This window comes from Notechis scutatus, chromosome 3 (assembly GCF_049901735.1).
Source record: "Notechis scutatus isolate UNSWTSFEM ecotype Mainland chromosome 3, rNotScu1.2, whole genome shotgun sequence".
Taxonomy (NCBI): domain Eukaryota; kingdom Metazoa; phylum Chordata; class Lepidosauria; order Squamata; family Elapidae; genus Notechis; species Notechis scutatus.
In genome coordinates, this window is record NC_142011.1 from 174972642 (window position 1) to 174995410 (window position 22769).

Genomic DNA, 22769 nt, shown 5'->3' on the forward strand with positions numbered 1-22769 from the left:
GCAGATGCTCTTTGAGGTATCTTATATCTTATAAAAGATGTTGGCGAACATTTTGTGAGAATTTGGGAAAGAAAGTTTGTTTTAAATCCTACTGGACTTTCTGATCTAAGTCTAAAGAATAGCTTCTTTCCTACTCTTTTTTAAAATTTCTTTTTAAAATGTCAATCTGCAGATTTCCATCATTCCAAGTATTAATATAAGAGGTGCATACAATATACAGTATAGAACCATAACCAATACCAGGATTAACATTTACAGTCTTCCAGATGGAGCTGAATGTAATTGTTAGTATGCCTCACCACTAACCATGCTAGCAGGAAGAAAATATAGTTTAACAACTAGATATTCCATATTTGGGGGGATTCATTTTAAAATCTTTTCTTGGGAGTTCATTTTAAAATCTTTTCTTAAAATATTAGTACATAAAAATTCAAATTGTCTAATATTTCATGTTTTATTTACCATTTTAAGTACCACCACCAAAATCTGAAGAGATCCCAATCTTCCAGTGGGATAAATCCCTTCTCTTGACTTTGTTAAGTAAGAGTATGATGCTTTGGTTCCTATATATTTTTATTTTTATATTGTTACCTTTTTATTGTAAGCTGTCTTGTATCACATTTATAGAGATTTATAGATACATTAATTGAATGAATGAACAAATAAATATCAATCTGAAATTGTCAAGCAAACTGCAATTCTTTAGATGAGTGTAATCAAAATAATCAGACATGTCAGTGCATCCTTTTATTAAACAATGTTTTTAATTGAAAAACAGAAAAAAATGGGAGAAACATTGTTATTTTAATTTACCATTTGTGTGCATGATAGATATTTTTTCCCCACACAAAGATCCTTTCTTTAAAAAGTCTAGAGGTATCAATCAGATACTAAGTAACAAATATTTGCATATCTGAAGCATTGTCACATCAGTTATTTTTGCTGTTTGCTTGCAAAGTATCTTGCAAAATGACTTCATTAGTATATCAATAAAAATGTACAAGAGACTTTGCTAGAAGCAAATTCCCAATGCAGGTCCCTGCCCTCTGCTCTAATAATAGGATTAAATCGAAGTTGAAAACAGAACTATAGGAACAATGCTATCCAAAGAGTAAACTAGTCATACAAAAAAGTAAACTGTTGATTAAGCCTGAACACACATGATTACAATAGATAAATATCTCATGGTAAAAAGTTGCCTTTAAAACACCATTCAGCGTTTTGAAATGCAGACACAAATTCATTTACTTATACATTGTATTCAAGTAACAGGATACACTTTCAAATAAATGTTTAGATCTGTGACATTAGAATTGGTTAAGAAAACAGAAGCAGTAAAAACAACTTAGCTTATTTTTGGAATTTATAGTTATTATAGCTAAAATATCTATAAGCTTATAATATACTACAGCTGTATTTGACAGTGACATCCAGTTTTTTTAAGATAAAAAAAGTTTATCGAATTACCTGTGAAGCATATGTAAAGATATTACATGCTGAGGTTCACTAGTAGTCTGGGAACGGACGAGCTTGCTCTTCGTTTGGGCACCAACTATAGTGCCATCAGACAAAGAAAATCGATACACAGGACTCAATGCTAATCCTTGCCTCAGCACTATAAGCAAGAAAAAACAAAAACAAAGCATAAAGACACATTGCCCACTATAGAAATAATCACACTAAAATGGTCTCTGTCCACCAATATTATTCCTTACTTTATTTAGAAGGCAAGAAGAAATCTGCAAATTCTTTTGCAAAATCAGCAAGGCAGTATTAAAGTTCTTTCAAGTTAAGACCAAAGAGCAAGTGGAGTAAAGTATTAACTGAAAGAGAAATGTTGCCAACATTGATAAAGCGATGTACCTACACATGAATGGATGGGCTTATATCACATACAAGAATAAGGTTACAAACTTTAAAATAGAATGTTGTTTTTTACACTTGTAAAGTGCATTAAGCAAATTTGAGGGTTGCCATACAGATTTCCTATGTTCCTTTCTCAAAATGGCTAGAAAGTGATATTTCTCAGAAATGCTATGAGCAACTGAGATATTAAAAAACATGGGCTGAGACTATACAGCCCAAGGGTTACTCTTCCTCATATCTGCTGTAGATTACCCCTGATGTTCCAGAAAATGTTACTACTCAGTTTCCTGTTAAAAAAAATTGTTTCTTTTTCTCTTTCTGCTTTCCTTCCTCCTCCCCTTCCTTTCTCCTTCCCTTCCCCCACCCTACTCTAATGCCATCAATTCACAATGGGACTCTGAGAGGCATACAACAAAATAACCCCAAACTAATAAAAATAATTTTAAAATACTAACACAATAAAGTTATTAAAAAATAAAAAGCATTATGTTCAGGAGAGCACAATTAATATAACTAACAGTACAGCTATTTTGCAGATCCTGTTCCATCACTGCCACTTCCCACTTCACCTGTTCCATCACTGCCACAAACAGCAAAGCCATATTTTCAGGCCACTCCAGAAGGCCAAGCCTGTTTATTTTTACATCTTTATTTATAATTATATTAAAGCTATAGTTGCAAAAAACTACATTTTCCTAAAAATATACACATTTTTCTTATTGTTCAAGGTTATATACTAACCATCATAATACAGAGGAATATTTCAATAATCCAATTTAATACTGCATGATTATTCATATTTTGCTTCTTTTTCTAATAGAAATAAGTATTAAATCTGATTATTGTAAGTTTATTCTGATACTTTATTGGAAAATGCAATAAGTTGGCTTCTAGTGCTAGGGGCCCAACAAACCTTCTTTTATGAAATCCTTTCAATAACTGATTTTTCAATTGCTTGCTGCTTCTTTCTGCCAGTGTTTTAATGCTTATTTTGCTATTTTTTAATTAGTATTATAACTCTATTTTTAATTAAAAAAGATATATTATGTTTTAACTGTTTTGTATTTTTAATGGCAAATGTGATTTTTCAATTGAAAATGCTTAGATATTTCAAGTCAGCACATAAATATTTTAAATAAAAAGATAACTAATCTAAATTTTTAATACATTAGACTTTAGAAAAAAAATTCTAAAATATATCTAAAAATTATTAGATATTAATGATTTGTCTTTGACAATTGTCTTCTCTCTTTCAGTGCAAAAAAGTCCAGTTTGGCCTGTAATCCTTCTAATTATCTGAGAAGACAGAGTTATAATCCAAAACTTTTGAAGGGCCAGGTTGGAAAAAGCTGACAAAATACGTCAAATGAGGCTAAAAAGTTGACAGTTCTAGGCATTTCTTTCTTGTCCAGACTTGCCACACTGATATTGCAGGATTTTGGTTTTTTTTTTTTTTAATCTGTTTTTGCCTTCAAGTGGTCTATCCTGTTATAACATTCATCACAAAATGTTTGTCAGAAGAAAATATAAATGATTTAAAAATCATAAAGGTTTATTGTAGGGTAAGAATGAAAAATAAAGACCGTGGTAATGGTGGAATAATGTATAATGAAATTTCACATTAAGGAATGCCACTGATTCAGCCTGAATCTTTGGGCAATAGTTCTTTTCATATTGAGCAGGAAATTCCAATACATCCTTGTCAAGAACACTGAGGCTAAGATTGTTACAATATTTAATAACTAAAAGGACATCACTCTAACTGCAAGCAATGAAATTTTTAAAAATACACTATGACAAATTGTTTTTATTTAAAATTATAGTCAGTTTAGATTTGAATAAATACATCTCCATAATGATTTCCATCAATAAACAAAACAAAAATCAAGCCACATTTGTTTTAATTGTTGTCATTCATTATAAAATGTGCGGTACCTCACTGCTATACTGGTGGGCTATATTCTTTATCAGAGGTGGTATTCAGCAGGGTCTGACCAGTTCTGGAGAACCGCTGGCGGAAAGTTTGAATAGTTCAGAGAACCAGCAAATACCACCTCTGACTGGAGACTTTACAGTATCCTTCCCCTGCCACGCCCACCAAACCACGCTCACAGAACCGGTAGTAGAAAAATTTGAATCCGACCACTGCTCTTTATCCAAAGAGAATAAAGCTTTCCAGAGAACCAAGACCAGAAAAAAGCAGAAGGCAAAGGTTAAGAAATTATTTTTGCCATTGAATCTGCACCATACTATGAAATCCATTATTGTATCCACACAGGAAATATAAAGTTTTGTTACGTTCTTTATAGATTTTTTGATGTAAAAACAAACCGTCTCAAATATCCTAGGCTGGACTATATGTTAAGAAACACAACCTTAATGTATTTTTTTTTCACTTGAAAGATTTTGGGAGAAAGAATCTGTCACTAATTTTAAAAGTTCCTCCTACCCCAAACTGTAAATATTACACCAGTTTTGATCCAAACTTCTAGGAAATGGTATCATTCATAATATTATTAATTGTATGGGGTTCTAATATGAAAAAAAGCATGTTCGGTGGTTCGGTATTTGAATAAAGTTTTTATATAATTTTTCATTTTTAACACTGTAAATTTCTTCTCTTACCACTTTTATATTTTGTTTAAAATATTCCAATGTTTTTTGTCAACAACAGTGCTGCTCAAAAGTATTTACATACATAGTACCAGCCATCAATTAGTTTTAATAGACACATAGAGATAAATTTATATATCATTCAAACAAGGCAATAAGAAGGAAACAAAAAAACAGACCACGTCCTTTCCAGCAGCCTACACCCAGATAACCAGGATTAACCCCAGAAAAACAATCAAACAGAAAACAATACTCATTCAAGAAAATACCAAGGAGAAAATCACACTTCCAGGCAAGCTACTATATACCAAACACCTGTCAACATTGGCAGGGCAAGATACCCCACCACTTACAAGCACTGATAATGTCAACTGTTCTGGTATTGAAATGTCTTCAAGCAAAAGGTAAATAAGTAAGGACTAATATACAGTACATCTATTCTACCCTATGCAGTCTTCAATCTGTTTGCTGATTTATTTTTAAGTTTGTCACTTTTTCTTTATTCTACTGGGTTTTAACAATTTTGGCAATGTATATTAAATTAATAAGTTACAACTTTACATATTAAATTTTTTCCATAAGAGTTATTTTTAATTGCTGTGACAGGTAATGCATAACCTTATTTCAATATATTAAGTAAAAAAAAGAACATCCCTTACCCTCTTGGTGATGCCTCTTAGCAAAAGATATATCTCCCTCATGTTGTGCATAGAATCTCTGAATGCACCTTCTCACCACATCTTCCCAACCAGGTTTCATAGCTGCTCTCATGGTACTAGTGTCCAGTGACGTTATTTTGCCTGTTTTATACATACGCATACAAATACATGAAGATGTGAAAGACTGTTCAGGTCTTGTGAATTTTTTAAAGTAAATATTTTAATGTGTTGTTTGTACCTTGTAAATCGTGACGAGTACTAAAAGTCTCTGAGAAGGGCAGAAATGGCCTTTCCTTCATTGGAACTCTTCGTGCCACACAAATCAAGCAAGATTGCAGATCTTTAAATGGAACAAACATATTTTTAAATCAAACAAAAGTATCTGATACTTTTGTGCAATACAGAATTACTAAACAATTCTGTAATACAGAGTTACAACAAAGCAGCAAACATGACAATGACAAAGGACTATTTCCTTACTGGAGTGATGTTCCTTAGTTCCCCAAGCAACACCTAAGTTCTTTTGGCTAAATTTCACATTTATGAGGATGGCAATATTCCTCAAATCAACTCTTTTCCAAGCAGTTATTGATAAAATTCTGGTTAGAGCACAAACAATATTTTTGAAACACATGAAATCTTATCTGTACTTTTTGTTAAAGAAAAGAATGATTTGATGATGTATAGATTTGAAGATTAAGAAAAATGCAGATTAAATAAGAGGGTGAGGGCATCTTCAAAATATTTAAGAAAAAAAAGGGAAAATAAGATTGCAATTATATGTTGAAAAGAATGTAAGAAAGTTACATTTAATCTAGTTTTGAGTTTTTTTTCTTATACTTGTTTTTTCTCCTTTTGTCTTATTTTATAAAAATTCTTACTAAATATAAATAAAGAATAAAAATAAAACTCTGCAATGCTTTTTTTCCCTTTCCTTATGATTATTCATGCTCTGTCATGCAGGTTAAACCAGACTTAATTCTACTAAATTCAGAGCTTAAAATAACACAAATATACATTTGCCTAAACAATTCTTTCTTTCAATGCTCAGCCATCAGTAAGCTAATAGCCTTTCTTACAAGTTGCAGATCATGAGTTGATACTCCTTAATGCCTTATAACCTTAGTTTTTCTCTGGCTCCCTCATAAAATTGATCTGCATTCTAAATAGAAAATACAGTACCTCCTTAGAGTAATACGAAATTTAAAAAACAACTAAGAAGCAGTTCTCAAATAACTCCTAAGTATATCCTAAGTTAATGCTGAAGCAACTGCTTGTTGACAACTATATGCAAGTCAAATAGGTTTCTCAATCAAGCAAAGAAAGTCAAGAAGAAGCTTACAAACTAAATCCATTCCAGTTTTTGCACTTTTCAACTAGCTAATGATCAAAGTATTCAGTACAATTTATTTTAGCTCCAGCCTTTTAGAAAACCATTATATTAATTAAAGAATTATGTTTAGTTTATCTTTTTCACCTGTATAGCACACCTGTCTTGAATAATGTACCTTAATTTATTTTTGTTAATTTATAGTCTGCAGTCTAAGAACTCAAGGTGATACACATTACATTCCTTTCTACTATTTTCTCCATAATTATGACCCAGTGATAATAATAATTACCTAGTGAGTTTATACAGCTGAAGATTGACCTGCTTTTCCTATCATTCAGGATCAATCACTGGTATTTCATTCAAAATACCTTATATGGGAATGCTTACAAATTTGAAAATTGAAATACTTTTTTAACATCATTTTTCAAGAAAGACAATGAACACTAACACCAACAAACTTAAGCTGTAAACTGTAATTTATAAAAAGTAAGTCCTACTGTAACTTAAATAAATTCTATCAACATCTTTAGATGTGCATATTTTAGACCAAGTTCCATGAAACAATGAAATGTGCATTCTACACATTCAACTTGGAGAAGACATCAAGAGTATTCAGATGCAATAATTACCATTGCTTATATACAATAAGCAAATAATATGCATGCTGATTTGCATATACTGAGTATCAGCAAATGTTTAATTTAAACATTGTATTAGTCAATAAGATAATTAGAGAGGTCAGAAAATATAAAATTTTGTCTATGGTCTTGTATTTATATAAATTGTGATTAATTTAGATCATATAAGTAATGTATGTCACAGACAACTCTCTTAATTTTTGTTTTATGGTTTCTGCTTGCTTTAACCTCCTCTACAATAAATGCATTGTGGAGTGAAACTCCTGAAAGGCTGTTAAACTAGTTATTAGTTTGTTATTTAGTAGTTGTATTAGTAAACAAATTGTGCCAAGGAAAAAAAAACAGATGAGGAAGCCATCCTTCATACAGATAAAATGTACCTTCACCATCTTCCTTGATAGACTTTGGTTGAGAAACCGCAAAGCACTGCATAGTTTCATATTTCAGATGTGCTTCCTGGTTTTCATGACCTTCTTCTTCAGAATCAGTTAAAGGTTTTACTAACATCCGACAGTTAAAAGTATGGCTATTGCGCCTAGGAGATTCACCATAGCAAGGTCCGCCATTCACTAAATAAAACAAAGTTCATATAGAATAAATAAGTGCTTACCAAGATGTTCTAACCAATAATATTTAAAGCCTTAAAAGTAATTTTTTAGCAATCAATCTCTGAAATAATAAATTACAGTCAGCGCCAGTGCTGACATAGCTGCTGACTCAAAGCTAGTTCACAGTTGTTGTTATACCATATTCTCTTCTTGAGCTCAATCCTTGCCACAACAAAACATTCATTCCATACTTCAGTGGTCCATAAGTTTTTTATATGAATACTGCATCACCAGAAGGAAAAAAAAAACATCATGAGGAACAAACTGAAGAACATTATTTTCAGCCATGAACTTTCTCCATATTCAGTGAAGTAGTGATGGAAAGAACTGATAATTCATCAGCTAAATTCATCTGCTGAGGTAAAAAAAAATCCAGGAAAAAAACAATTTTTTTTCCTGGATGCTTAATATTGGGATATAAAGATGAACTCCTTGAACAGAACAGAATAGTACCTGCTGGCAGACAAATATAATTTATAATTTCTAGGTATCTGAAATGAGCATTATTTCTGGCAGCTACCACTACCAAGAGTTTCTTTAATATTTCAATTTTAGCATATTCTATCTTCTGAGTGTCAAAATAAAAAAGATGCCCCTTAGCAAAAACCCTTAGTTCGACATGCACTGAATTAATGAATACCCCCCTCTTTGTGTGTGTGTGTGTGTGTGTGTAGATTATGGAAAACTATAAATGTAAAGTGTGTGTAGATTATGGAAAACTATAAATGTAAAAAGTAGTTAGGAATGTCTTGGAAAAGGTATTCAAACACCATGAAGTATCTATACCTACAAAGATCAGAATCATGCCAGCTATGATATTCCTTGAAACACTCTATGGAAGTGAAAGTTGGACTTCAAATAAGCAGACTAGGAATAATATTGACACCTTTGAACTTTGAGGTTGGAAAAGACTTCTGAGAGTATTGTGTACAGCCAAGAAAACAAACCAATCAATCAACAAATCAATCCAGAGTTCTCATGTGAGCCATAAATGACCAGGCTCAAAATTATTCTACTTTGGACACATTATATGAAAGCTCAGTTCTCTGGAAAAGGCTCCAGTGATGGGAAAGCTGAAAGGAAAGAGAAGATGAGGACAACCAACAACAAGATGGATGGAATCAGCTACAGTGGTGATAAGGGCACATTGGGAGATTTGAAAGAAAAGATTCAGTCAGATCATCATAAATAAAATCTGTGTTATCTACCAATGACATCTCAATGATATATAATCAGTCAATTAACGACTGTAAAAAATACTGTTGATCATGTCAACCGAAGGAAAAGGACAGTTCATTTTTTGTTGGTATTATCAGTGCAAAAAGAATTCTATGTGAAAGGCAACCTCTCTGCTTTACCTGCCAGTCAGCTGAAATGCACAATAGCCAGTTGCAACAAAGAACAAAATATTCATTTCCTGCTGTGCTGATGATCTGAGGTGACTCTGCCTTGAAATGTGGGTTGGGTGCCTGTAGTGGAGGAGGTAGGTGTGTGTGTGTGTGTGTGTGTGTGTGTGTGTGTGTGTGTGAGAGAGAGAGAGAGAGAGAGAGAGATTGAGAGAGAGAGATATCTCAGAGATATATTTGTATCTATGCATATATCTATGAGTTCTATGTCCATTCATTCAATGATCATTCAAAGTTAAAAATGGACTTAATGACTAGTCCTTGAAATTCTGACTGTTATTGGACCCAGAGCCTGAAGAGATTACCAATCCCTGATGAATTTATGCCATGAAATTGCAAACATTTGATATCCATCCCAAGTGATGGCAAAACCAAAGTAAAAAAGTAAACAAAAGCACATTCACTACAAAATACATCTTTAGAACACTTACCCATAGATTTTGGCAAGTTTTTGATAAATTCATTATGGTCTCCAACATGTAGGATGTTATATACTCTTGTGTTCATCAATTCTTCCTGGTTGTACCGTAAGTACTGTGTCACATTCTCTGATACAAATACCACATTACCTTCTACATTCACTACAAAGAAGAATCCATCGAGGGCCTGAAATTAGGAAACAATGTTTTAAAACACTGCTGAGAATCCACACAAGATGAAAGTAATAGTAGTACCATCTCATAAAATCTTTTTAAAAGGAGAAAGATTTTATTCATTATAATATTAAGATTCAAGCTGTCTGTTATTTTTTTATTAAAGACAAGGGGGCTTTTTATTAAAACAATTAAATAAAGTTTTCATATTAAAAAGTTACTATGCTTAGCAACAAGCTGCTCTATGGATGCTAACATGGCTGAACATTAAAGCTTCAAAATAATGCAGAATTTCATGTGCTACAGTGTGCTGGGAACAAGAAGAGATACATCGCCTAAATTTAGCATGTGAGTTTTCAGCAGACAACACTACAGATACAAAGTTTTAGTGAATGGAGTAGAAAAGCTAATTGCAAAATTCTGGAGCATGAAGCGAAAATTAAAATGTATCCTGAAATCTTGGGAGATCAATGGAATCATGAATATCTTAATGCTAAAACTATTTATCATAATATGTACTGAATATTTATACTGAAAAATAAGCTAAATTTAAAAGCATATTTAATAACTTAGGCTGCAAATCTAAGAGAAGACTCACTGTACCTAACTAATCTTATTCCTTGGTTGATACACACAGATATGAATTATTTTAATTTAATTAGTGACTCACAAAACTAACACGATGTTAATATCCTGGTAGTAATCTTGAGTAATATAAACAATGCACAAACTTCTCGTCGTAAGTTCAAATTGATATACATAAAACCTTTTTTTTTAATTTCCCCACCCCAGATTTTAGCATAAAGTAGCATTGAAGTATGTATTCTCTTAGTGACAGAAATCTATGCTCTTTTCTGTTTCTAGGTTTAGAAATCTTGTCTTCAGGCAGAGACATAAATATTCCTGTTTTTGCAAATAGCATCGTTTTCTATTTAGGCAGGGTAGGATGTAACAAATCAAATTGTTAGGTAGATTTAACTTTGCTAAACTGAAGAGAGTTTGCAATGGGGACCTTTTTCAGTGGTACAATACTGGAAAAGATATCAGGATGGTTTGCTGTTGGATATGGCTCTTTGGTTTTTTTTAAAAAAAATGCCCAAAATTCAGACTTTAAATCTCCCCCCACCCAGATCAACCAAAAAATACCAGACCCACCCAACTATGTAACCTTCATGTTAACCAAACCCCTTGGAATGTAATATAATAAAAATGAACAAGGAAGCAGTATCTCATGGTAAATGAGTTGTGATTCTAACCTTTCTTATCTCTATTTATCAGTAATTTATTTTCCATATGAATCCTGCTTTTCCTTATATGACAATCAATATGATTTATTTTATCAGCTTTTTTTGTTGAAGTTAATGGTCAATGCTGTCAATAGTTAAAATACTGAAAAGATTCAAACAATTAAATGCTTAGTTAAAGAGCTATGTTGTAGTTGGTTTTCTAAAGACAAACAGAAAGGATAAAATGCAAGTTCTAAAGATATGCATTCTGTAGTCTAGAAGTGACACAGGAGAAGACCTATCCTTTATGCCAGTTAAATGAGCCTAACGGGCAGGACAAATGAGATAATAAATTATAGGTAATATTTATTTTCTTTTTCTGAATCTATGAGAACTAGATACTTGAATTATTGCAATTAAATTTAGAGGATATCAATTTTGCCCATTCAATTAGCTGGAATCAAATAAATTTCAAACTGCAGTAAAAAAAATTCTTGAACAATAGCCTGCTGTTTTTCTGTATAGGTACACCTACCCATAACATAACTTAAAACAGCATTGTTAAATAGACTTCAATTCTGGCTCAGGAAGAATAATAAGTTTTTAAAGAAGAAGAATGTTATTAAATAGTCCAATTATATATTAACAAATAAGCAATTATTTTTTAATTGTATATTTGCTAATGACATTTTATTGTAAATATAATTATTTATATTATGAATATGAAATGATTAGTGTACTGTTATTACATCTTTACGTTATCATTGTCTCTATATTTGTCTCTCTTGCAGAAATTCTTTACATAAGATACTTTTTCTTAAGTGTCTTTGTTCATATCTTGTACACTGTAAAGTACTCAGTTTTTTTTATTATTCACTGCTAACACTTTTGAGTCAGATCATTATCTAAATAGGTATACTCTCCTATAGAAAATTGTAGAAAAACAATGCAAGTTAACTGCTAATCCTTCAGAGTGCTCTGACACTGAACTATAAATTTAACATGGAGAAAACAGAAATTAACATATCATATATTCAAACTTTTATTATATTTGTTTGTATATTGTCCTGCCTTTGAATTTTAGAATCCATTCAGCCCATAAACTACAATTTATAAAGTGAATCTTATCTGAAGAAAGCTTGTGTCATATGCTGGTTTTTACGATGGTTCAAGATTTTTTATCATATACTGCTTTTGCAAAAACAAAATCCAAATTTATTATCTTGATGAATCTTACCAAATAATTCTAAATATTAAAACTTTCAGCACTTTACCTCAAGCATCATTGGTCCAAGTGCATCCTTGTCAATTACACTCTGACCTGTGGATGACACATCAGCTTTCTGCACTTCATCTTCATTGGCTGCTGCTGCTTTCTCTGCACATAAAAAAGAGGGAAAAACACATACTTTATAGCATATAAAGTGCAAGACAGCATAGTGTAATGTAATATGTAAGAAGATTATACTTGATACTTATTATACAAAATGGGCATCATTAACCAGATGGAATCAATCACCATTTTTAAGTTAATTCAGACAGTGCCAACTCTTGCCTACAAGATTAATGTTTATAATGTTAATAAGCAAACTGGTTACTGTGGATAAAGAAAAGATTTTTTTCCACAGTAGTCTCTTTTCAGTGGTACATATTTATTACCAGGAATTCATTACAGTGAATATGAATACATGTTTTGTCTTTGATCTCTCATGAATAACCTTTTAGTGGATCTTTATCTGTATTTACTGAATTCAAATAGCTCACAGGTGGGAGATGTGATTTTTTAAATTATTGCTATGTTTTTATTAGTTCATTAATTATTACAATATACTATTATTTACGTTTTTACTTTGGAATCTAGCTTGAAGTGTTTCCTCACAAAAGGGACCCCCTAAATATCACAAATAATACATTCCTTAAGTTGAGAAAAGTTTATATACACATATACAGTATGGAGTGTATCTTGAAGCGGGCCTTGTCTTCTGGTGACTGCATGGATTAGTCCCCTGTTTTCTCGGCAACATTTTTGGAAGCGGATTGTCAGAGCCACCTCCTAGGACTGAAAGGGCATGACTGCTACAAACTCATCACTTTGCTTTTTTTACCTAAGAGAGTGGAAGTTGAGCCATGTACGCACATGCGCCAACCAAATGATTCCATAATTCAACTAGAACTTATTTAAACACTACAAATTTTATTGGATCATCTAGTTTTATTGGATTTTATTATTATCCAGATTATTGGATAAAGGCAAATAATTGCTATTAAATGTAAAAGAAAAATAGTGCTGCTAAAAATAAATGTGAGATCCACACATCAATTTAAGACCAACTGGCAAATCAAGATTTACTAATAATGTTTTACTTGCATCAACAATTTACACTTCCTACATTTGTGGAAAGCCAGGAATCCCACACTGATGATAATTACTGAACTAAATATAAAGCATTTGGATAACAGTTAAGGCTAGAAAATATAAAACATTAATCATGAAAGAACAGATATATCACACATGAAATATGGTTTATAATATATTCCATTAAGTTTAGATAATTATGATGCCATCCTATTTAATTGTGAATAGATTCATGGGAGTGAATGAAATGAGAAAGAAAGAAAAAGAGAGAGATATTATCTGGTGTATTTATATCAAAGAGTTTAGAAGAAATACATAAACACAATTTAACATATATTAAATCTCAAAGCAATTTTTAAATATATACTATGATGCCATCCTATTTAGTTGTGAGTAGATTCATGGGAGTGAATGAAATGAGAAAGAAAGAAAAAGAGAGAGATATTATCTGGTGTATTTATATCAAAGAGTTTAGAAGAAATACATAAAACACAATTTAACATATATTAAATCTCAAAGCAATTTTTAAATATATACTTAATTTTTAATTTACATTCTGTATTTTAATTCAATCAAATTTTATTATTAAACTAACAATACTAGAAAACTAGAAAAATAAGAATTTTGTACAAGTTACAAGAAAACAGAGTAGCATATTTACATAATTGCAATATTTATTTGAACAAATTTCAACAATACTAAGCATCCACGGAATCTAAACATCCTTTTATTCTATTTCATAAATACATTTTACAGTGGGGATTGGGAGCGAAATGGGAATGATAGACCATACAATCATTTAAAAGATTGACATTATGGCAGTTGAAGTATCTGGATTTATTTTTATTTACTAAGCTTCAAAATAATTCTAAATAAGAATCTACCATATTGTTCAACTAAAACAAAATTTCAAAACCCCAAAATCAAACATTTTCATAAATATTTTAGTCTGACCAGATAACAAACAGGTCTAGTGTACTGAAATATTCAAACATTATTCATATTCTTTGTTCATTATTAAGATTATTTTACTGCATTAAAACCTTGGATTTTGAATATAAAAAGCATGTCATAATCATGTCTTAGCATTTCAATCAGCAGGGAGATGTCTATTACTTGCACAAGATTTCAGCTTTTCAGAAGAGTTTATAAAATTAGCTGCAGCTCCAATTTCCAGTCTCAGCAGGAAAGCTACGCCCTCTCTAACAATGTTTACCTTTTATTTAAAAAACAAATACCTTCTCATTACATTTTACAACACACCTTCGTAGACCTGCACACAGCAACAGGCACCCTTATTGATAAAAGCCCAAAATATTGCTACCCAAAAAAGATACAATTGCAGAATGACTTTAGAAGATAAAACAAGGGAAAGAATTATGCATCTGTACTGAACTAAAATTAGAAAAGCTGCCATATGGCACTGTGAAGCCAGCAGCACATTCTTATTCATTAGGAAGCATTCTGCCAACATTAAAACACAAGGTCCCTTCCTGCAATCTTCAATTGTGTTTATCTTTTCAACATTAATGCACCATATATCATCAGCTTGCTGAAATCTCCTGCAGTGCATATTTTAAAAGCACAGCTGCACTATTTCCCGTTTTGTTTACTGAGATCAGCTTTAAGGGTAAAGATTTGCTTTACACCCTTCTTTATGCACAGTCCTTCCTGTCAGCAAATGAAAGTGTCTAAAAATCTGCTGAGTGACGGTTATACCAGCCAATCCTAAACTATGAATGATACTACATTTCTAATTCTTTCCTTTTTTTTTAACTGATCTAATGGTTGCTAATAGAAAGCCGTCTTGCTTTCGCTTTTATCCTTAGTGATGCAAGTGTAAATTAGATTGGGTGTAAATGGATTAATCCAAGAGATATCCATGAGTTGAAAGCTAGCTGGCTCATTCTTTGCAAGTCAGCCACTCTTTTTCAGTAGAATTTGTATCCTTTATTGTCAGAATGTGTTACATGAGATAAATAGGTTCACTTGTCTTTCTTTGAGAAAGAATAAAACAATTCTTACATTAGAGGTATGATAGCAAATAGAGGCACAATAGCTCATAAGAAATTAGAAAATAATATATAAAATACATCTAATTAGGACTGGATAACTTTTGACATATTCGGATTCTATTAGGAAAAAAAGATATCTAACAGAGATTATACAGAATGCTTTCATTCATTATAATGAATCAAGACACACACACACACACAACACACACATACACACACACACATACACACACACACACCAGTGTTTGCCAACCAATAATGGCTAAAATTGACACTGAACAAGTGAAATATGCAAGAGAAAATACAGGGGATCAGTCCTTAAGAGTCAGGATCCAAAACTGTACAGACTGGAAGAAATAATTTTGGATATATAAGTAGTTCTGTATATGATTTTAAATATAGGATATACCAAAAAAAATCAGGTCCCGTAGGCTTATCATGTTTCATTATTTCTTTCCAGAGAAAATGTTAGAATACTTAGGAATATTTAAAATTCATGCGCCAAACAAATAAGGAAATTTTTAGAAAAAACTGTGTATGCTAGACAACAAGCCTTCTTTGTGGCAGTTTCCCTTTTGTGGAACTCTATCCTTTTTTTTGGTAAAAATTTTATTTGGGTTTTCACAAAACATAATACAAATAAAATATCTTTTTTTGAGAATAGCATGGTCCTGGGTTATCACTTCTCCATACAGACACAAACTCAATTTCATATTCATCTTTCTATTCTATTCCATATCTTATTACTATTTTAACATTTTCTCAATAATTTTTCCCTTCCCTTAGTTTTCTCAACCTTGTTTTTAATTATCTCATTTCTTTCTAAATTCAACTATATATATCTTTTTCTAAGTTTCAATATCCTTCTAATCATTAAATTTATATTTTTTTCTGTCCTGTTTCAATTTCATATTTTCTTTTTCATTGAACAATATTTTCCCCTGTAGTTACTGATTGGAGTATGACACCTTTGTATCTTTTAATTTTTGTCCATTCAACTCTTATTTAAACTTCAATTTATGCCTTTACAATTATAACATTCAATATAACACATAACTTCCAGTCGAATTCTGCTTGGTACATTCTTAAAATACACACTAAATTCTTAAAGAGAAAAAATATACATAACAATAATAAATAAAATACTTATTCTATTCCAATTTAGCTCTATCATTAATGTTAGTTATAATTTTTAACATCTTTAACATTTCTTTTCAATGAGGTATCATATTAGGAACACTTATAATATTTCCATAATTTTTCCATATTTCTTTCATATTCCTCTTCACTTAAATTTTTATAATAAAATGTTCCCATCCTTTCCTAATTTCATTCTCTCATTCTCTTTATTTCATTTATTTATTAACAAACATTCCATTACATTACAATGAGTATTTTATCTATCATTTTAGTCACACTTGTTTCATATTTTCTAAATTCATTTCTATTTCTAATATAACAATACTACCTTATGTACTCTTTCAATTAAATATTTTCACCCATTATCTCTGTGTCTTCTAAATAGGCTTGTACCTTTAATCCTTGTACGTTTTCCCTGTTTCTCTATATCCTGTTTCTGCCCTTTATAACTGCTTTTCCTTTCCCTCTTGCCCCTCTTCTTCTCCCTCCCCTTTTTGACCCCTTGTCTCGCTAATTCTAATTCTCTCTTCTGTAATCCTCTCTTCTGTTTCTTTCTAATATTGTAATTACTTTTCAAACTATTCTTTTTTTTTTTGGTTGTTTTTTCAGATCTTAAATTTTTCACTCTCTTTCCCCCCTTTCCTTTTCTTTCTCCACATAAAATTACCTGGTCATTGAAGATGGCTTCTTTTTTGTCCCACCCTTCTTGTTCTACAGGCATTTCTTGTTGTTTCTCATAGTTCAGGATCTCCATTTCTAAAAATTGAAATACGAAGCCAAAAAACCCTCTTCCTTCTTGTGCATCTTCTTTCTGTTTTTTAAGTTCCATTTTCAGTTCTTCCAAGAGTGATACCATTTTAAAAACTTTTAAACAATCACCTGATTGATTTTAGTCCTTTAGATCCAATAACCAAAAATCCAAAAAATCACCAAGCAATCCAAATAATCCAAAGCTGTTTCTTCTTGCTTCTTTTTTCCACTTTCTCTTCCTGGGGTTCTATTATCTTGTTACAAAGTTTCAGTTGGAATGTATCTTTTAGGAATCTTGTTAAAGTTTCACTGTTAATTCCTTTTACTTCCAGGTGGTCTCCTCCATTATTCCAGATCCCACCCTTTTGTTTTTTCCTTTTCTCTCCTTTCCTTCTTTTAAAAGTTTTTGAAAATCCAGAAGTCTTTATTATCCCTTTGACATTTTATTTTCAGCTTAGATGCCTGCTAATGTCAAAGTGGATTTTTGTCAGTTTCTTACTTAAATCTCTTAGTTGTCAATATGGGGAAGGAAAGAAAAAAACCCAAATCCTTTCCCTTACCTCTCTCATTTGCCGCTTCAACATCTTCTTTGGGAACAATGTTATTCTTTATAGTTCAAATTCCAGGATACCTTATATTGTTGCTTTTTCAGTTCAACCTGGTCAGCCCAAACTTTCTCTTCTTATCTTCCTCCTGCACATTCATTTCCGGTCGAGTTCTTCTTTGAGGTGGCCATTTCTGACCACCGCTGCAACCGCCTTCGGGAAAGGGAGTAATGGCCAGCTGGGGAGGAGAGATGCGGATCTCCTCGACCCTGCTGGCGGTCTCCCACCTCTTCACCACCTCTACGGGGTGGCTTAGCCCCAAAACCAGCCAGCTTGGGGCGCTCCAGAGGCGAGCACGGATCGAAACCGTGCACGATCGTGGATTTTGGCCTGTCGCCAAAGAAGCTCAAACCGGAAGTCTGGAACTCTATCCTTGAAGGTCTATGTAGACTCTTATCTTTTTAATATTTCCCAAACAAGTCGTGCTATACTGTTTAGTGAACTTTTGGCACCTAGTGGTTTTCAGAGATATTTAATACACATAGGATATACTATTATATTGTGCCAATCCAATTTGGTCTCTTTATCAGGTAATATTATTTCTGAAGATAACTTTTCTTAATTTTATATTCCTTCAAAGAGGAAACATGCTGCCTGTTTGTTTTGCTGACAATCACCTTTCAATTTGCAAATTAACAAAGCAGGCATCCTCAAGAATGTTTGAATGCTATACATTTACTATGTTGGTCTCTTTCAGTCAAATATAGTCCTGCTATTAATTATAACAATGACAAAACACATACTTTGCATTCAGAAAATTCTATGCTACTGTAAAATAATTTTATAAAATAATGTAGCAAGTTAGGACTTATTTCAGATTTCCTTGAGGACATCCTTTTATAATAAATCTTGATATATATTTCTTCATATCAATAATCTCTTTAACAAATTGCTCTAAAATATAAGTTTATTCAATTCCGAAGACACACTTCAATCTACCTCCATTTCTTCATATGTTTTTAGATATATCAACTGATACCTCTTCGTATACTGGAGGTGACTTACTCTTCTTGAAAAGCAAATTAGTGTAATAACATCTATAATTTAAAACGCTCAAAGACTACTTCTTAGTCCTTATAAATATAAATCCTATAGACTGGTAGAAGTCTATTAGTCAAATTACTGAAAGTGGTGGAAGTTTAGGTCACTTTTGCTTCAATTTTGCAGGAAGAATTTTCATGCTTTTATAAACAATAAACTTAGTAACATCCCAGTAGAGGAATCTCTGTGCATAGATTACCAGCTAATTGTTACCTTACTGAACATCTGGAAGTGTAGTATAATGTAAAAGGTGGAGCTAGGGAAATAATGTGAGCTTGTGCTAGGATTACCATGATCTCACTTGTTCATGATAAAATGGAGTAAGCTTTGTAGACAAGAGAGGTATATCATTGAGTAAACTGAGAATGCTTACTATGTAATAAGACCACTCTTGATGAGAAACCGTATGCATGTGCTAAAATTATATCATACAATGTGAAAAAAGACTTCCATACAATTAGTTGACAATTATTAACTATAGCTATACTTATATTATGCAGTATAAAATTCCAACACTTTGTTCTGTACGCTGCAAAAAAAAAAAAAAAAATTAATTGCTGTGATCTGCAATGAAGAATCAATTTGCAGGTCTGTTTTACCTATCATAGATAATTTTTACAAACCAACTATGTTATTTTTACAAATAACTCCATGTGCTAGGTTTAGACAGGTATCAGAAACTCACTGCATCTATTCACAGGTATAAAAATTCGCTTTTATTGATTCATGATCTAAAGTCAGGGTGGAAGATTCATGCAGTTACAGATACTCTAGTTATGGGCCAATAAATGAGCAGTTCATTCTGAGAAAAGATATTTAAAAAACCTGTCAGAAAGACAAACATCATATTACTCACCTCCCATGGATTTATTGTAATTTTTCCTTTTGGTTGCATTTTAGTTCATAAAGACGTGAACAATGGAAATGGAAATCTTTTAGATCTACTATGCCAAATACTTATGTATTGAATTTCTTAACAATACTGAATAAAACAATAATTATATTTTCTCTCTCCATATTTCTCACCTACTGCAGAACTCAAGTAAGAGATATTTTTCAACAAGTCACAGAAATGATAGAAAATATTACTTATTATACTAGCAAAAATGCCATCAAACAAAACTATTTAAAAAAGCATGGCAAATTTATAGGCATGCATTAAATTTTTAGCATTCCCTGTTAACTGTATCACACAGTTAAAATGTATTAAATTAAGCTGTCAGGCAAGAAAACAACAGATCTCAAAAAAGTGGAAATAAGATTACATTTATCTTGAACTCTATACTTGCTTCCAACGAAGGTCAAAAAAGACAAACACCATTCAAGTAACTACAATAACAACCAGTCTCCTGATTATACAATTCTAGCTGTATTAGCAAAATCACTTATAATTTCACACTTACAAATCTAACTGAACATACTAACAGGAACATTTCATTCTACTACTGCTACAACAGAAACTGTGATTTTGCATTACCTAAATGATACCTATACTGCTTGCAAATTAAGTGGTTTACTATGAAATTAGGGGGGTTCAGACCAAGAGGAGCCATTACTCCATAATGGCACATAGTTTATGGAACAGTTTTTCCCAGGATGCTAAATTAGATCCAGCATTGTGGGCCTTATGAAAAAGTGACACTGAGTTCTTCTGGAGATGATAAAGAGTTCTAATGATAGAAATCTTTGTATTGGATTAAAATATTAGCTTTAATTTTTGTATTATTATTTCTTATATTGTGGATGTTTATGTATTTTGTGCACAGTTACACTCCCTTTTCTCATAGCAATAGAAGTAGCAGACTTATATAATGCTCCATGATGATTTCTTCACTATCTAAGCAGTTTACACTCAGAATATTGATCCCAACAATCTGGCTACTCATTTTACCAATCTCGTAAGGATGGAAGGCTGAGTCAACCGTGAGCCAGTAAGGATTGGGCAGAGGATGCTTTGGGCAGAGTTAGCCTGCAATTCTGCATTCTATCCACTGTGCCACCATGATAATGATAATGGCTCATGATAATGTTAGACTAGAACACAAATAAATAAACAAATACAAAGATATAGAATTAATTTCATCCTCATGGTTGTAATTCAAAGGCTACCTGTTTATTACAAAACATATTGATAACAATTGATTTTTATATTTATTCTGTTGGTTGTTTTGGATAGATATGGCATAGATAATTTATATTTAAATGAAAGTGCATGTTTTCAAAGAACAAAGAGACATATATAATGATAATTCATCCTACCATCAAATGCTTACTGAATGGGAACCAAATTTAATTTGGATCAGAAATACCTGAAAAACTACAAACTATTTAAAATAGGGAAACAATGGGTTGTAAACAATGAAATAAATGGCTAGACTAATATAACCATGTATTAATGCAGTTTTTAGTATCTATTCCCACCTACAGAAGAGGAAATGGAAAAATCTTTCCATTTGGAAAGGAATATCAATTTATATCCTAGAAACAGTGACTGTGAAAAATCTAAAATAGTTCCAGAAACACTTATTGCAGCTGTAACAGATAATGCCTTTTTTAAATTAATCACTCCTCTTGTGCTTTTCATAATCACAGTACCATTATCAAAGGGAATTTTAAATATAAACTGAACTAAGTATATTGACCAATCTTTAATATAATGAACTGCTAATCTGCTGACTGCCACCAATGTCAAATTATACTTCACTCTTATTGAACTAGATCCAAACGAACAATATTTGAAGCATATTTAAAATAATTAATAGATTTAATTCTGATTTATTTTAGAGAATTCACTCTAAGTGCAGCTAAATGTAAATATAATTTATTATTTCAAGTACCTATTTAGTTAATATTTCAACATAAATAAATAAATCTGTCGTCTATAGATCCCCTCTTAAATGAAGGATATACTTAAGCATTCCTGATACTATATGACATTTCTCCACACCAGTATTATACAGTTTGACAATAAGTTTCTTCAATACCAAAATAAATAAAAATAGGGAAATACTATTGATGAAGAGTTGTATCTCTATCCATATAGATAATTTGAAAAGATATATTATCTACAAAGCATTAATTTTCTGAAATCCACTGTTAGTGATTCATACCACTGTGTTTTTCATTACGAATTTTTAGATTTACAAAATGTTTTATTTTCCAGGAATCTAACATGGATTATTTGCACGTCTAATTTTTATTTTCCCAGCAACATTGTAATTGGGCTAAGAAAATGTGACTTAAATTCACCCATTGAGTTTCTTTGATGGAAATCCACCTGAATTTTCTATTGCTTGTTTACTATGTTTACTTCTTAACTGTATATAGTAGCCCTTGAATTTTAATACTAATTGGTACCAGAATTTTTTTTGCAAAGTTATGCAGCTATAAAGTGTGATGTCATGTGACCACATTTCTGAGTGATGGCAATCCTGGCATTCCCTGTTGCCATTATTTACTGAATCCCACCAATTGTTAGTGAGGATCACCCCAATCCAAGGCATTCCTGGTTTGGTCCCTGGCAGCTTAGAACCTCAGTAAGATACGGATTTGCCTCCTCTTGAACTTTCCTCACCTTTCTATCTCCCCACTCCCATCTCTGCATTTTTGGCCACCTGGCACTCTACTGCCTCTGTCAGCCTTGCTGCTTTGCATTTTCCTGGCCCCGCCAGGGTCTTCCACCCCCAACTAATCTTCACTGTCTTTCTCCTACAGATGATTTGGAGAACAAGTGGCACAGCCTTTTTACAAGGCTTTAAAAGGCCTCAGAAGTCTACCGAAGAATCATGGGAAAGATGCATGTTATTTGAAGGACAGAGTGAATGACCTCAGGAAAAGACTGTCACAGCCAACCGCTGCTTCACATAAGATCAGGCTGGGCATGCCTCATAAGCAGTGGGAGGAAGAGACCGGCAGATGGA

At 32.0% G+C, this 22769-nt stretch overlaps 1 protein-coding gene across 10 annotated transcripts in view; it reads right to left on the reverse strand.

Moving 5' to 3' along the window:
- The window catches only part of NCOA2 (nuclear receptor coactivator 2), a 120471-nt gene that overhangs the window by 26588 nt on the left and 71114 nt on the right, over positions 1-22769 (reverse strand). For all 10 annotated transcript variants that reach the window (XM_087961832.1, XM_026691828.2, XM_087961837.1 and 7 more), the window contains 6 exons: positions 12217-12320; positions 9555-9729; positions 7490-7678; positions 5377-5478; positions 5139-5279; positions 1468-1615 (listed from right to left, as the gene is read on the reverse strand). In XM_087961832.1, coding sequence (XP_087817958.1) covers positions 1468-1615; positions 5139-5279; positions 5377-5478; positions 7490-7678; positions 9555-9729; positions 12217-12320 — 859 coding nt within the window. The remainder of the gene's footprint in view (positions 1-1467; positions 1616-5138; positions 5280-5376; positions 5479-7489; positions 7679-9554; positions 9730-12216; positions 12321-22769) is intronic.